The 13,724-nt window shown below is 43.3% G+C and overlaps 1 protein-coding gene across 1 annotated transcript in view; it reads right to left on the bottom strand.

Moving 5' to 3' along the window:
• GLG1 (golgi glycoprotein 1) overlaps positions 1-13,724 on the bottom strand; it is an 82,286-nt gene that overhangs the window by 21,382 nt on the left and 47,180 nt on the right. Inside the window, exons 5-8 of the mRNA XM_032701460.1 lie at positions 10,208-10,411; positions 9,494-9,565; positions 7,090-7,273; positions 5,075-5,289 (exon numbers count right to left, since the gene is read on the bottom strand). Of these exons, the coding sequence (XP_032557351.1) occupies positions 5,075-5,289; positions 7,090-7,273; positions 9,494-9,565; positions 10,208-10,411 (675 nt within the window). The remainder of the gene's footprint in view (positions 1-5,074; positions 5,290-7,089; positions 7,274-9,493; positions 9,566-10,207; positions 10,412-13,724) is intronic.

Here is a 13,724-nt window from a genome sequence, read left to right as displayed (position 1 = left end):
ACATTGGGTGAGACCAGTCACCCACTGAAGGTCAACTCTAAAGCTGGACCACTTATGTACTAATTTACAGAACTGAACTGGTAAAATTTGCATACTGTATTTTTGATCCATCTTAATCTTTGGTGGCAACCTCATTCCATAAGGTTGATGATACTAGATTTGTTTAGGTAGATTTGTCATATTTTCATGAAGATTATATCCGACTGAAACCCAAATCAATGCTTAAAGACCGGTTGCCCAACTACAAACAAAAGTTAAAACAGTTTTTTTAATTGCCTGGAGAGGACACAAAGGTTTTATTGAAATACAATATAAAATGTCCTGTTCTGCTGCCCCATGAAGTACCATTTCCTCAGGGATGCCTGCTAAAGCTTTTGGAAGCCAAGGTCTATAGTACGCATTTTTTATTTATTTTTATATATATATATATATATATATATCCCACCACTCCCTTTACGACTTCAAAATACTTTCAGTTGTCATAGGTAAATACTGCATGAACAGTTCCATCAAGTCTTTTGTTCTCGTGAAAATGTTATTCTGACAAAAGCTCCAGAAAGAGAATTTTCTCTTATTAATAAGCAAACATCATTTAGCATGTTTAGCACTAAGTTTCAAAATCAGATCCAGAAACAGTCAACGGCATCTGAACATAAATTTGGGAGGTGTTTGCTGGGCCAGGGGAAGGGAATTCGGGTAAAACTCAATCAGTAGTTTTGGGCACAAGGGTAGCTTCTGGACTATAACTCAGGCCAGGATCCCCATGTCCCACTTCATTTTCCATCAAGCTGTGAATTCCCAAAGACTGACTGACATCAGACTGGTATCATCATTTGACAGGTAAACATTTTTAGCTGACAAATTTGGAGAGGAAAGGAAAAAAAGAGGCAGAGAGCTTGCTTAGAAGGCAACTGCACACCGACATCAAATGGTCTATGCTGTTAACATCTTGACACTTAATGATTTTTGTCTCTAGCTCCCAGCCCAACTAAATCAAAAGCACAGTCACAATTTTATTCTCCACCTTTCAAAGTCTGCACCTAAATACCATCCAGGAAACTCTAAGGGGCAAAGCCCTAACATCACAAAACACAGGGAAGAAAAAGGCATCAGAGAACTGGAGAAGATACAAGCTAGCACTATTTATCCAATAGGAAACATAATCATCAGGACAGACCACAGATTGCCTGGGAGGAAAGCAGGATTTCCTGCAACTCACTCTTGATCATGCCCAGCTTCAGTTTCTAAGGGATACAGGCAGATCAGAAGAGTGCTGCCTATCAAAAATTCTTGGGATATTTTCAGTAAAATAATAATAACAATAATTATTATTATTATTATTATTATTATATATGCCTCTGATAGTGGTCCAACAAAAGCCAATACAAGATCCAGTTCATAACAGAGATCAGCAAAAGTGAGAAGTGATGTGTTCTTCACAAACTTTGTAAGAGTCACTGCAAGGAGAAGAATACTGTGGTTCTGCTGGTGCACACACACACAGCCTGCATGGATGGGCAATACTCTGCATATAAAGTGCTGGCATCACTTTGTGTCAGATGTTTATGTCAAACATTTATTATCAAAAAGGTTCAAGTACAAATAGTGGAATTGGTGCCTCAAGGAAAATTGAGTGAATAGAACCACAAACCCAACACCTTATTACACACAGAGATTAAATAAACTGGCCAGAGCATTATGTAGGCAGGATTCTTCCTCAGATCTCAGTTTTATTGGTTTTTCTGTTGCTATCAAGTGGAAGAGGCCAAAATCCAATGGGTACAAGAGCTTGGAAGCAGCAAAGCACCTCCTTGTCCTTCCAGACCGTTTTGGGCACTACTGCAGAATTCACTGTCTCAGTTCTCAACCACATGCAAGATGTGCAGCACCAAGCCAGCTGCCATGACAGCAGGGAAGAAGGAATAATTTGGCACAGTGATAAAAGTGAAGGTTGTATAGGATTTTTCTTCCTCCCAGAACAAACCCTTGCAGCTGAAAAAAAGGAGCTGGATAAACTTGACAGTTCTCTGAACTTTTATCCTGATATGGAGCTCAATTAACAATGAACTATCAGCTGTATTAGAAACTGGAAACAAAAAAAAATGCCCTTTAAACAGGGATTATAGTTTTACACACTCAAGGGACTGAACAGAAAAAAACCCCAAAGATGAGACCAGGGCACCATAGAAGCCCTTTTGAAAAACAATTTGTCAAAACAGCTCTAGTATAAAATATTCCTTCCACTAAGCAACACCACAGGTGCTAGACATTGCCAGTACAGCTGTAGAGCTCATGCTCACAATTAAGTGACACTTCTATCTGCTGTCTGATGACTTACAGAATTGCAGACCCACCCTCCCCATGTGGAGGATCCCTTAAGATCACAGCTTGGCAAGATGGGGCTGAACCCACACTCAGTTCTTCCTCTGACTTGGGCTGAACCACTTATGTTGCACAGAAAGCCATTGTTCTTCTACCATTCATAGGACACAATGGCATTTTGAAAAGTTCATTGAACAAAACTGAGACAAAAGCCCCACACGGCTCAGACATCTGGGTCTAGATGTGCTTCTCACCCAACAGCACAGTGAAGCGTGAGCACAAACTCTTGTATGCAAGATCACTCTGCCTGAGGTGTCTCACAAGAAATGGAACTTCTCAGTTCAAAATATTGGAGTTTGAGAATACCTGGGAATGCATTTCATTGACAGCTTTAAATACAAATAATCAGTCACATTCTACCTGCAGGAAAGGGTAAGAGCAGATGTTCCTGTAGGAAAATAAAATCACGGAGGTTCTTTGGTTGGGTTTTGTTGTTTTAGGACTCTTTTATGTTGTTTTTGGCAGATAGGCAAACATCTTCCTTTCATAAGGCTGAATCAGAGTAAACCTTCACAGACACAAGAGCAAAACCAGATCCAAATTAGATGTTTCCTCTTTCAGCTTCCTCGGGCAAACTGTCTAGGCAGGTGTGTCTGGTCATAGAGCTTCCAGAAGGAAGAACTTCAGGACAAGCCCTATTGCTTTGAGTTAGCCAAGAAATCAAGGTGCTGTATTAGCATTACCTAATGATGCTGCTAAAAGCATGGAGACATGAGTTTTTGACTCTACAGGGAAGACATCTGAAGATGGACCCCAAGCACTGCAGCCAGCTCTGCTGGGACCACCCCAGGGCACCCTTGCTGTCCTACTCTGTTTCTGCAGGTGAAAATGTAGAGGTGCCACAGACCAGCACTTCCACCATCAACAATCACAGTAGAACCATAAGTCAAAGGTGCTCTCTAGGTACCCAAAAGGAACTCTGAGAGGATGGATGTCTAACTTGCCTACTTCAGGGCCTGTCATATGGGCCAACCTCACATGACACAGTATCTGGAAGGGTTTCAGACAATAATAGTCTCTTCCTTGAAAAGCTAATTTGGAAGGTAAAAGCAGGAAGCTGATTCTAACACAATAAATCAAAACAGAACAAAGCCACTGGCAGCTGAGACAACCCTTACCATTCAAATACGAAAAATAACAATAAATTATTTAGTACCTCAAAAGTTGTCGGCAGCTGTATAATAGTACCATGCCAGTCTTCAGGAACTCAGATCATTGGAATGTTTATCACAGTCTTGCAATAATCTATTTCCTCTTGCCCAGAAGAATAAGGACAAGCTAATTGTATTTTATAAAATCAACACTTAATTTGCTCCTGCTGTGTTTTGCAGAGAACAGAACACATTTAACTTGAAGGGGAGTCATGGACAAGCCATACTATTGCATCAACTTACTGTACAAAAATAAAGCAGTAGCTCAAGTGTAAGAGAACTGTAAAAACCCCAAACTTGCTACAGATTTCTACAGATATTTTTCTTTAAAAGTTTGAAATCACTTATGATTTTTGGGGGTCTCCTGTGTTAACTTATGACTTGCTCTGAACCCGCTCTTCATGACCTGGAAGTCATTCCCAAGATGAACTGATCTTACGACAGTTTGCAAATAATCAGGTTCTGAGGCAGCAGGTTCAATTTCACATTTAAACAGAAACAAATACGCAGTTTTTCACACAAGGGCTGCAAAGCACAAGTCACACACTCCAGCTCCCCACAGAAGTGACTCAAACTGCGCAGCTGCTGCTCCAACACACCTGGTATTTGTGCAGAAATGAGCTTCAGCACAAAACACCCTATGCCTTACAAAAACTGAACAGACACTAATTTACCTGTGATAATATACACAAACTGGTACCATAAGGGGCTCAGGCTTTAAGCTGTTGGTTCCATATATTGCAGGAAGTCACGATCGTACATCTCCCCAAATTCCCACATCAGCACTAATATCCCTCACCAGTTTTGTCATTGATGCCACTTTTCTGGGCTCATAGACAAGTATTAAGTACAAAAATGTAATATATTAAAAAGCACTAATGAGTCTGAACAAAAATTAAATTATTGTTTTCAATGTAAAAAAACCACAAACAGGATGTATCCGGGCCAAAATGAAAAGGTAAAAGAATTATCCCAATTTACAAAGGTATTTTGGAGAAAAATTGCATTTCCTTCAGTGGCTGCAACTCCACCAAAATGCAGCAGTCTGTTATACCTCTCTGTCCCTGAAGTTCCATTTCCATCATTTAAGTTGAATGAAATAAAAATAAAACTGAGTGGGAAGGTGCTTCGAGAAGGTTTTGTGCATTTCCAAGGACAGGGCATAGGGGGAAAAGCAGAGAGGGAATATTTTAAAATTACAAAAAGCAAGTTTCCCTACATCTTGCACTCAGGAGAGAATTTCATGACTTAAAAGCTGTTAGAGAAGAACTACAGGAGGTCCAATACAAAATCCAGAGCAGGACAATCCAAAATGTATTTTTCTGAGGGGGAAAAACCCCACCGTTACTAATGTGCTGCCAGATGTCAGGTAACACATCATACCATGACCACTTACACAACTGCCTCCAGCAGTCACTGGCACCCGGCAGAGCCAGGCTGACTCCAGCAGCACCTCCATCACGAGGCAAAACGCTAACAGACAAATCAGTGCTTCTACCAACAGAGCAAAGCACAGGTGAAGTGACAGAAGAGCATCTTACTGCCTGCTGACAGTTGAGCCCGACGTTGCCCTTCTCCCCCCGCACCACCTTCATGAGGCAGTGCAGGGTGCGGCCCTTGCGGTGCAGCCCCGAGCAGTGGTGCTCGATCTCCCCTCGGCAGCTCAGGATGATTTCCGGGCTCAGCGAGAAGTCCTCCATCAGCATGCGCCGGTAATCCAGCATCTCGCCCTGGCACTCACTGCTCACTTGCCGACCTGAGCCAAGAGAACAAGATGTGATTTAGTTTCAGTGCTTAGCAGAGCCCTTCTTGACCTGAGCTGCCATTGTGTTGGAAGAGCAGGGACAATGTCAGTGCTCTGAACAACACCACACTGCAACAAGTGTGCTGGAGAGGACGTGCTGGCATTAAACCAGTGTTGGGGTAGCTCCTGTCATTTAAATGAACCTGTAAAATACAGCCAGTCCAAGGATTCAACATGCTTTCAAAAAAAAAAAAAAAAAAGGATTCCTGAAAGATTCTCTTAATCTTATTTTGGATTTCACATTATAGGAGTTGCTTCTGAAGAACACCCGAGAGTGCCCCTCTGCAGTTCTGTAGCACAAGTCAGCTTTACCCCATATGCTCAAGGGCTCATTTTTCCACTGTGTAAGTCTCCTCTGGCAGTTCACCAGTTTGATATGTAACTGGGGGAGGAATTTGTCAGGACAGCAAGTTAAGCGTTTTCTCTGAGGAAAAGGTTTTCTAGAGCAATAGCACATAAGTGCTCAGGAAGCCAAAAACCAGACTAGAACAAGAGCATGCATGGAGTGTTTAATAAACCACTGCAGCTGCACAGAAATCTAGCTGTAGTAAATAGTTAGAGCTGGTATAAGCTTTCCTGCAGTCCCCATGTAGACAGTTTGGAGGGTTTTTTAATCCAAAGGACCATGTTGGCTTTTTTGTTACATCCTCCCCCCAATCCTCATCACAACCTATTCATATGTGCACAACACCCCACGGAACAGGAGACACCCCAGCAGGGGCTCCCAGGCATTGTAACACAGACACGTGGAGCTGTGTGGAATAATTACTGTTCCTCCTGGGCTATGCTTTGTGTCAGACACTGCAGAACCTGCTCCACCGTGAAAGTGGAAGTTAATAACTGAACAGCAGTCTCCTGCATGTAATTCAGGAAAGCACCTGCTCTACCTGCAGGGAGAAGGAAAAAAGATCCCACAAGTTTTCTACAAACAGGACACATCATTTCCACATCAGTCAGAAGCAATGAGTTATTAAAACGCACAAATGCAGGGATTGCTTGTGGAGCCTTTCCCTCCCATGCCAGAGGCACTGCAGCAGGGAGCCCTGCTGCAAAGCCACCCAGCTGCATGCCAAAGGGAAAACCAAGCAGTTCTCCAGTGCAGATCTAGAGGATGTAACACATCATTTCACATGTTACGGCAACTTCACAGAGAACCTTTAGCATGGTCCTGCTGCATTCAGCCCTCTAATGCCTTTGGGACAGCAGCTGGTGTTAGGGCATGTCCAGCTTACACCAATTTAAATGAACAAAAATAATGTTCTCACACTTGCCTTCTTTTATTTAGGAAAAAACTAGAGCTAGAGAAATTAAGGCATTTACCCAAGCTCCTGAACTGCAAGGAAAGACATCATTTACAGGAGGCAGAGGACCAAGTATCCTTGGCTTTCCCTGAGCGAGGATAAACAGGTTCTCTATTCTACATTTTAACCTTGTAGCATATTTAATGCTTACTACACAAAGGAGGAAAAGAGCTGCTTGAATTCACAGTGAATAGAAGGATTTGCAACTACACATCAGCAGTCCAAGTGGGATTTGGTATTTTGCATTTTAAACTTCTTGTCTACACAACAGGAGACAGCAGTTTACTCAGCCATCCCTCAGAAACAACAGTGGTGAAATCATCACGATGTGGAAACTTGCCTCTGAACCAAAGTTCGGAAAAAGGTACTTGGAGAAGGGGACTGTCAGTACATGTTGAAGGTGAAGAAACTTTTAAAATCACGGTCCCAGTAAGTTTTTAATTGCACTTACCTCTGTGCACTGCAGACTCCAAGCACATCAACAGGTAGGAGAGCCGGGCTTCCCGGGAGCGGGGAAGGTTCTCCACGTTACACCGGTACTTCTTCAGGTCGCTCTTACAGGACTTGGCCAGCGAGTAACTGACTTTGTAGTCTTGGGCAATCAGCTTCTGGCGGGTGGTCAGTGCATCACGACACTGCAGGGGACACATGGGGACGATGGAATGAGCTCCTGTGTGCTGGTGGCAGAGAGCTGGACCTGCTGCTTTTAAGTTTTCAAGTTGCATTTCAAAAAAACAACTCATACTTTAAAATCCATGGGTTTAAGCCGGACTGCAGTTAAATTTCATTTGTCTCATAGAAACCACACAGTTAACAATGCACACTGAGGTCAACAGATCAAGGGTTTCAAAGGCAGCAGCTCTCTGCAGAGCACTTCTCAAAACTGCACATTCATCCAGCTCTTTGTGAAGAGCTGTGGCTGAGAGCGTGACTCACTCTCGGTAACTAGGATCAGTTGCTGACATTTATCCCAGCTGTGGTAAATGTTCACCCCATGCCCTCAAGAAATAACTTTTTCCAGTCACATTTACAAAATAGTGTGTTCCTTGGATTTGTTCTGCAACGCACTGAGCAGATGACAGCAGATAAAACAGTCTAACCGTGGGAATTTCTAGCCATTTTCCACAACTGGTGAGGTTCACGAGGATGCACTGTGGCCAAACCCAAACCCAGCAGCTGCAAGACAAACCCTCTAAATTTCATCCGAAAAAGGGCCTGTAAAAACACCACTACACTTGGCAGCTTTTGGTTTAAATTATATGAAAATTAAATCTGAGGGTGGCAGGAAATTCAGAATAGCTTGAGCCAATTTGTCCATTGTCAGCCTATTTGAAAGGAAGAGAAGCAGTGCATATGTAGGGCAGGGAGAACAGGGAGCAATCTTGGTACAAGGAACAGAGGAGCCCTAGAGCCCTCTCCCCACTTCCTTACACCAGGTTTTTGACTTTTCTCCTCCTCCTTCCCACACCTACTTTAGGACCTGGAAAGTCCTACTCTGAGATATTCCCACTCCCTCTTTCATGCTCCTGTGCCATGATTGGGATCTTGGGACTGGTCAAACTTACAGCTCTGGACACAGGGAGACACAGGCTCACAGATCCCTCATCCCCTGAGGGAGGGAAAGGCTGGGTACAGCCAGGGAGCCAGTTCTGGATTACACAAAGCCACCCACCAGGCAGCTATTGCTGGCTACGTGTGTGTGCAGCAGCTGACACCACAGGCAAGGAGGGACTCTTTCCTGGGTAACAGCTTCTACACAACTAGAGACTTTGCAGATGGTCCAACTTTGGCAGCTACAAGAGTGAGAACTACATTTAGTGCTCCTCCTGCTCTGCAAACTGCGCCCTCAGAGCATCCACCCCTCTCTCCCTACCAAGTCATCTGCCACAGCTTTGTCTAACCCCCTCCACACCTTACATTCATACCTTAGACAGCCCATCATGGAAAACATCCCTCAAAAACTACCACTGTCCCTGTATATCTGAAAACAGGTTAAGCAAAAGCACCAGTTCATTGTAGTAACACGCTTCTACAAAATGGAGCTTTGTTTCAAGCCCTCAGTGATCACTCTTTCAGATCTGACTCTGTTAACTGGAACCAAGCTGTCAGATAGCTAATGTATTTAAAGAAAAGGAAATTAGTCTGATCCCTCTAGGACTCTGAATCAGGCTCCTTCAGTGGATCTTCTCTGGGAAGATCTTTATAGACATCCATCTTCATACTGTTGCAGACAGATTATATAATTCCATACAACCTGAAACACTATGATGCTGCTTCCAAAAATCACTGAAAGCACTGCTGCCTTCCCAAAACACCTACACAAATACAAACTTTTTTCCGGACTGGCTGTCCAGAAAACCATTTTTTTGCTGTTGTTGCAAAACACATCTTCAGGAAAATCATAAGGAAAACTTCAGGAACTATGATGAGCTATGCATCTTTCCCAGAGAATGTGCTACTTGAAACCAGCAAAATAGTGAAACAAATGCAGCTTCCTGTGCTGAGGTACTCAGACATTTTGTTTCTAATCCGTACATTAGGACAGCATTTATCCAAGGCTTACCCCAGCATGATGCGACTGCTACTTTAAACACTCCATCACAGTGCTACCACTTGAGCTGTGTCTGCCTTCCCAAATTACCCACCAAAAGCTTTGATTTATTTAAATCCTTAACTTTAAAGGCTGAAACTTGACACACAAAAAATATCAAAGTAAAAGAATTTGTTAAAGCAGCCGATTATCCGACCACGTAGATGACGGATTTTCCTCAATACTGGAAAAGAATAATGCAGTCTGGACTGAGGAATGATCTGATGATTTTGTCAGTAAGGATTTGTCTCAGTAGGGTACCTACCTTTTCACTCATTGATTCTTCAAATTTGTGATTAAAGAGGCACTTGTAGACTCGGCCTTCCCCAGCCTGAGTCTGTGAAACAGAACAGCAACATTTACAGTTAATATTAGGATTTGCAATGCTTAATGAGAGGGCTGAACTACACCTAAGGGCTTCTTTTTTTTAAACTACTAACATGCTAGAGTTAATATTTCAAATGACAGCAATACCTTCTATGCAATGAAAATCTTTAAAATTTTATTGCATTTAAAAAAAACCTAGTCTTGCTCATCACCCTTTGAGTGTGAAGACTCTCAGCTGACACAGGCTACTTCAGACTGAACAATGCAGCTTTCCAGCTCATCGCTCCAAGGATAAGGAGTGCTACAAGTATCGGCAGACCAGGCTTACCTTGTGCAACAAACAGCTCACAGCTATAGAAAGGAGAGGTCACCTACCTCCACTGCCTCCTCCCCACTCCCTGTCACAGCAGCTCTGATGCCCATTAAACCATTTATGACAATTCAGTTCATTAACGCGCTGGAAATAACGCTTGTTTGTTGGGTCAGTGCATTTAATAGTGGATTTATTGCAGAATGACAGCTACGAGGTGCCTATTTGCAGTATTCTGTGCCACCACTCAGGCTCCAGTCTACCATTTCATTCCTTCTTCCAGCAGAGGTTTGTGTTTTTTAATGGATCACTGTAGAGACAAGGCAGGAGGAAAGCACTCACATTTTCACAGAATCGCTCTCTGTCGTCTCGGCACGCGAAGTAGAGATGCCGGTCCAGGTGGAAGTCATCTGAAGACAGCTCAGCTACACGAAGAATTGCTTTCTTACACTGATCAGAAACCTGAATTCGAGGATCAGTCTCCTCTGCCTCCTTTACCAGGCCTTTTTCCAGGCATGCCACCACCTCTCCTTGTGAGTGAGCATCCTATGGGAGAAGAACGAGATGACATCTGTAACCAAGCATTCATGTAATCAAGTGATCTGTGATTCTGGCTAAGTACCATATTCATTAAGCAACACTGTCTACATATAGACTTCCAAAAGTTCAGCCTAAACCACATTTACATTCAGAGGAGGCAACAGTTAATATCTGTACTAACCACACTTTATACACCACCATCCTGCTGATGGTCACCATGAAATCCCCCCTCCAACGCTATGGGCTTGTTTTAATGTGACTTAATGAGATTATCACTACTTAGTCACACTGCTCAGAGCAGTTTACCAAAACAGCCAAATTATCTTTAATCTGACACAGCTCTCTTGGCACCATGGCAACAGCAAGCAACAGCATTGCATTAAGAATATACTTGGGAGAGAAAAATCATAGTTCTGCCATGCTGAGACAAGCCTTCAGCTTGGGTGGTGAAAATTTGTGATGCTAAAAAGGCCACAAAGGAGCTTTGACCAATGTAGGCTTCTCAATGCTAATTCCTCCATTAAGAGAATCAAAAACTGCAAAGCATTCAAGGGTAAATGAAGTCTTGGACAAAGCAGTTCTGGCCCAATGCTGGGCACCACATCCACTGTCCTGCAGGCCTGGACACAACTCTGGACTATGAACAGCGACTGTCAATAAACACAGAGAGCCTGTGCTTTGTTTGAAAGCCTGGAAGAAGCTGGGCAAAGCTCAGCAAAGCTTCATTTAGTTTCCTACACCCTTTTTACGTGTTTAGAAAGAGAACCATACCCCCTCTATACCTCTGGATGAATTCTTCTGGTACAGATTTCTCAAGGCTTCTGCAGGTTTTTCCTATGAAGGTCACCTTAATTTATGCTGCTCTGCTTATACTACCTGGAGTATGCAACAAGGCATGCATATTCACATTCAGCTGAATCACCCAGCTGGCATTTGCAGTGCCCGTTTCAGAGCCATCCCTTCAGCTCTCTCTGTCAAGCAGATCCCTCCACTGTTGGTGCAGAGCATGAGTAAGAGAGCAGTCTCCATAAAACACCACCATGACTACTCAAAGCCACACAGCTCTTCCAAATCTTTTTGTTCTGACGTGTCTCCTCAGCAGGCAGCCTTTGATTCATGTCCTAACTCTGCTACACTTGGAGCACAAGCAGAATTGGCCAATTATAAAGTTGTAAACACAACCCAGAAATAAAATCAGTTTAAAAGCACTAAAAGCAGTTTTTTCCCTTAAAAAAAAAAAAAAAAGGCAAAGAACCAAAAACCCACACACCCCAAAGTTCCTTATTTTGGTTTGCTTTTTTCTCTGAGTGGGAACTGGCCAACTCCCTATGCTGGCCAGGTATCAGTACCTTTGAAGAAACATAATTATATATCAAAAGACCCCTTAGGACTGAACCCAAAATCTGGGTTCTGAGGAATATCAGTAAGTAGTACCTTTGCTATATTACTTAAAATTGCCATTTATCCATAACTACATCAAACATGAACACTGTTCTGCAAATTCTCGTGGTCAGTCACAGATAATAATTAAAACTGAAAAGCTGGCAAGTGTAAATTATTGAACACAACTATTTTAATCTCCCATGGCAGATTTTTGCTCCTGCCCAGTGAGGTTGCAACTGGGAGGCAAGGCAGACCAAGGTTACACTCACTCACCTGCAGCTTTCCCCTGCAAGCCAGCAAGGAGGGCAAAGGAAGCTTTTTCCTGCTAGGAAAATGAGAAATTTCCTGGTTTCTTGCAGTATGGGTCTAGATTCCTGGTCAGAGTCATACGATGGTATGTAAGTACTAAACTATTTTTAATAGTCTAGTGAAAATGGGTTTCCATATGCTGGATGATGAACATTTGCTGGTGCACAACATGAAATTACTCTTTTTTTGCGTTACTCTGCTAATACAGCTTTTACATTTGGGTAGATCACCCTGCAGGGCTGGCTACTCTGCTGCCCTGTATTAGAGCAATTTTAAAACATGTCAGACTCAACAGAAACAGAAACACACACAAATGAACCCAGCTGGGTCCTGAAAGATGCAGTCCTGCCCTTTCCTCCTAGCATCAAGCATTTACATGCCTTCTTGTGGTGCCATAAGTGTTCCTGTGCCCACATGACACTGTTTGGAAGATCTCCTGACCTCATGTGGGGTTGGTTCATTGTCAGGCAGATCAGGTCCCTGGTTTAACTAGCACTGACTAGTTAAGCCATTTTAAGGAGGGCCTAACTCTTCATTTCCTCAGAAGTGCATGAAGGCATCCACACTACTACTACTACTGCCAAACAGAGAACGGGACTCAGCAAACATGTTTAGAGAAATTTCACCTCATGCTTTAATTACAGGGTAACACTTACTGTATTTAATACTGCACAATCTCTTACTGCAGACTGGAAGGGAAGAACAAAGGTGTGTACAGCTGCACTCAGCCATCCTGTTCTAAAGCAGTTGGCAGCCAAGGCTGCTCCCAAAGGATGGCAGGGAGCTGTGACACACAGGGGTGGCACCTGCATCACTGCCCAGCTCTGCACCACACAGGGCTGCCTGTTCCACCTGCACTCCATGTGCCAACAGTCCTGCACAGTCAGCTCAGCTTCAGAGGCACCAAAGCCAAGGGTCGTCATCCCACAGCATGAGCTCTCCCAGTCCTGCTCCAGCACCAGCTGCCTGGTGCATACTGTTCATTTTCCATGGGAAATTCCACTTTCCCCCCAGTACAGTTTAGGCTTTCCAACTGTTGTTTATTTTCTTGTCATTTTTCAAAAGCTCCTCTGTAAAAGACTTTATCCTGTCTGAAACCTGCCATGCCTTGAGCACAAGACTGTTCCAGCTGCTGACTTGCAGAGAGAAGCTAGAAAAGTGACCAGGAGAGAATAAAGAGTAGAAAGAAGCAGCAGGTGGGAGGGTAAAACACAACCTGTCTCATCAGCACAGCACCCTGCACTGGATGGTTGTGCTGACTCACTGGAGCCAGAGCAGCCAGGCCATGGAAAACCATCCAGCAGATCTACCAGGAGTTTCAATTCAGCATTCCCCTTGGCTAATCTGGACACCAGGGGTGCTGGGATGGTTCTTAGATTACCTAATTCCTAGTAGTCCAGGTGATAGCACACTGCATAATACTACACATACACTGCTACACTACTACACTGAGTAAACAAAGACCGAGCTGAACTTTATCAGCTCTTCCCGTGTAAACTCAATTCCCCCCTGTGCCCAATACTGCTGTGAAACTAAGGAAAGAGAGCAACAACTGTGCTCAAAGCATTTAGGGATCACACAACAAAAACCAACAAGAAAACAATGGTCTCCTAAGGTGTCTTTCTTT

This window comes from Chiroxiphia lanceolata, chromosome 13, assembly GCF_009829145.1.
Source record: "Chiroxiphia lanceolata isolate bChiLan1 chromosome 13, bChiLan1.pri, whole genome shotgun sequence".
Lineage (NCBI taxonomy): Eukaryota > Metazoa > Chordata > Aves > Passeriformes > Pipridae > Chiroxiphia > Chiroxiphia lanceolata.
This window is presented reverse-complemented; position numbering and strand designations above follow the sequence as displayed.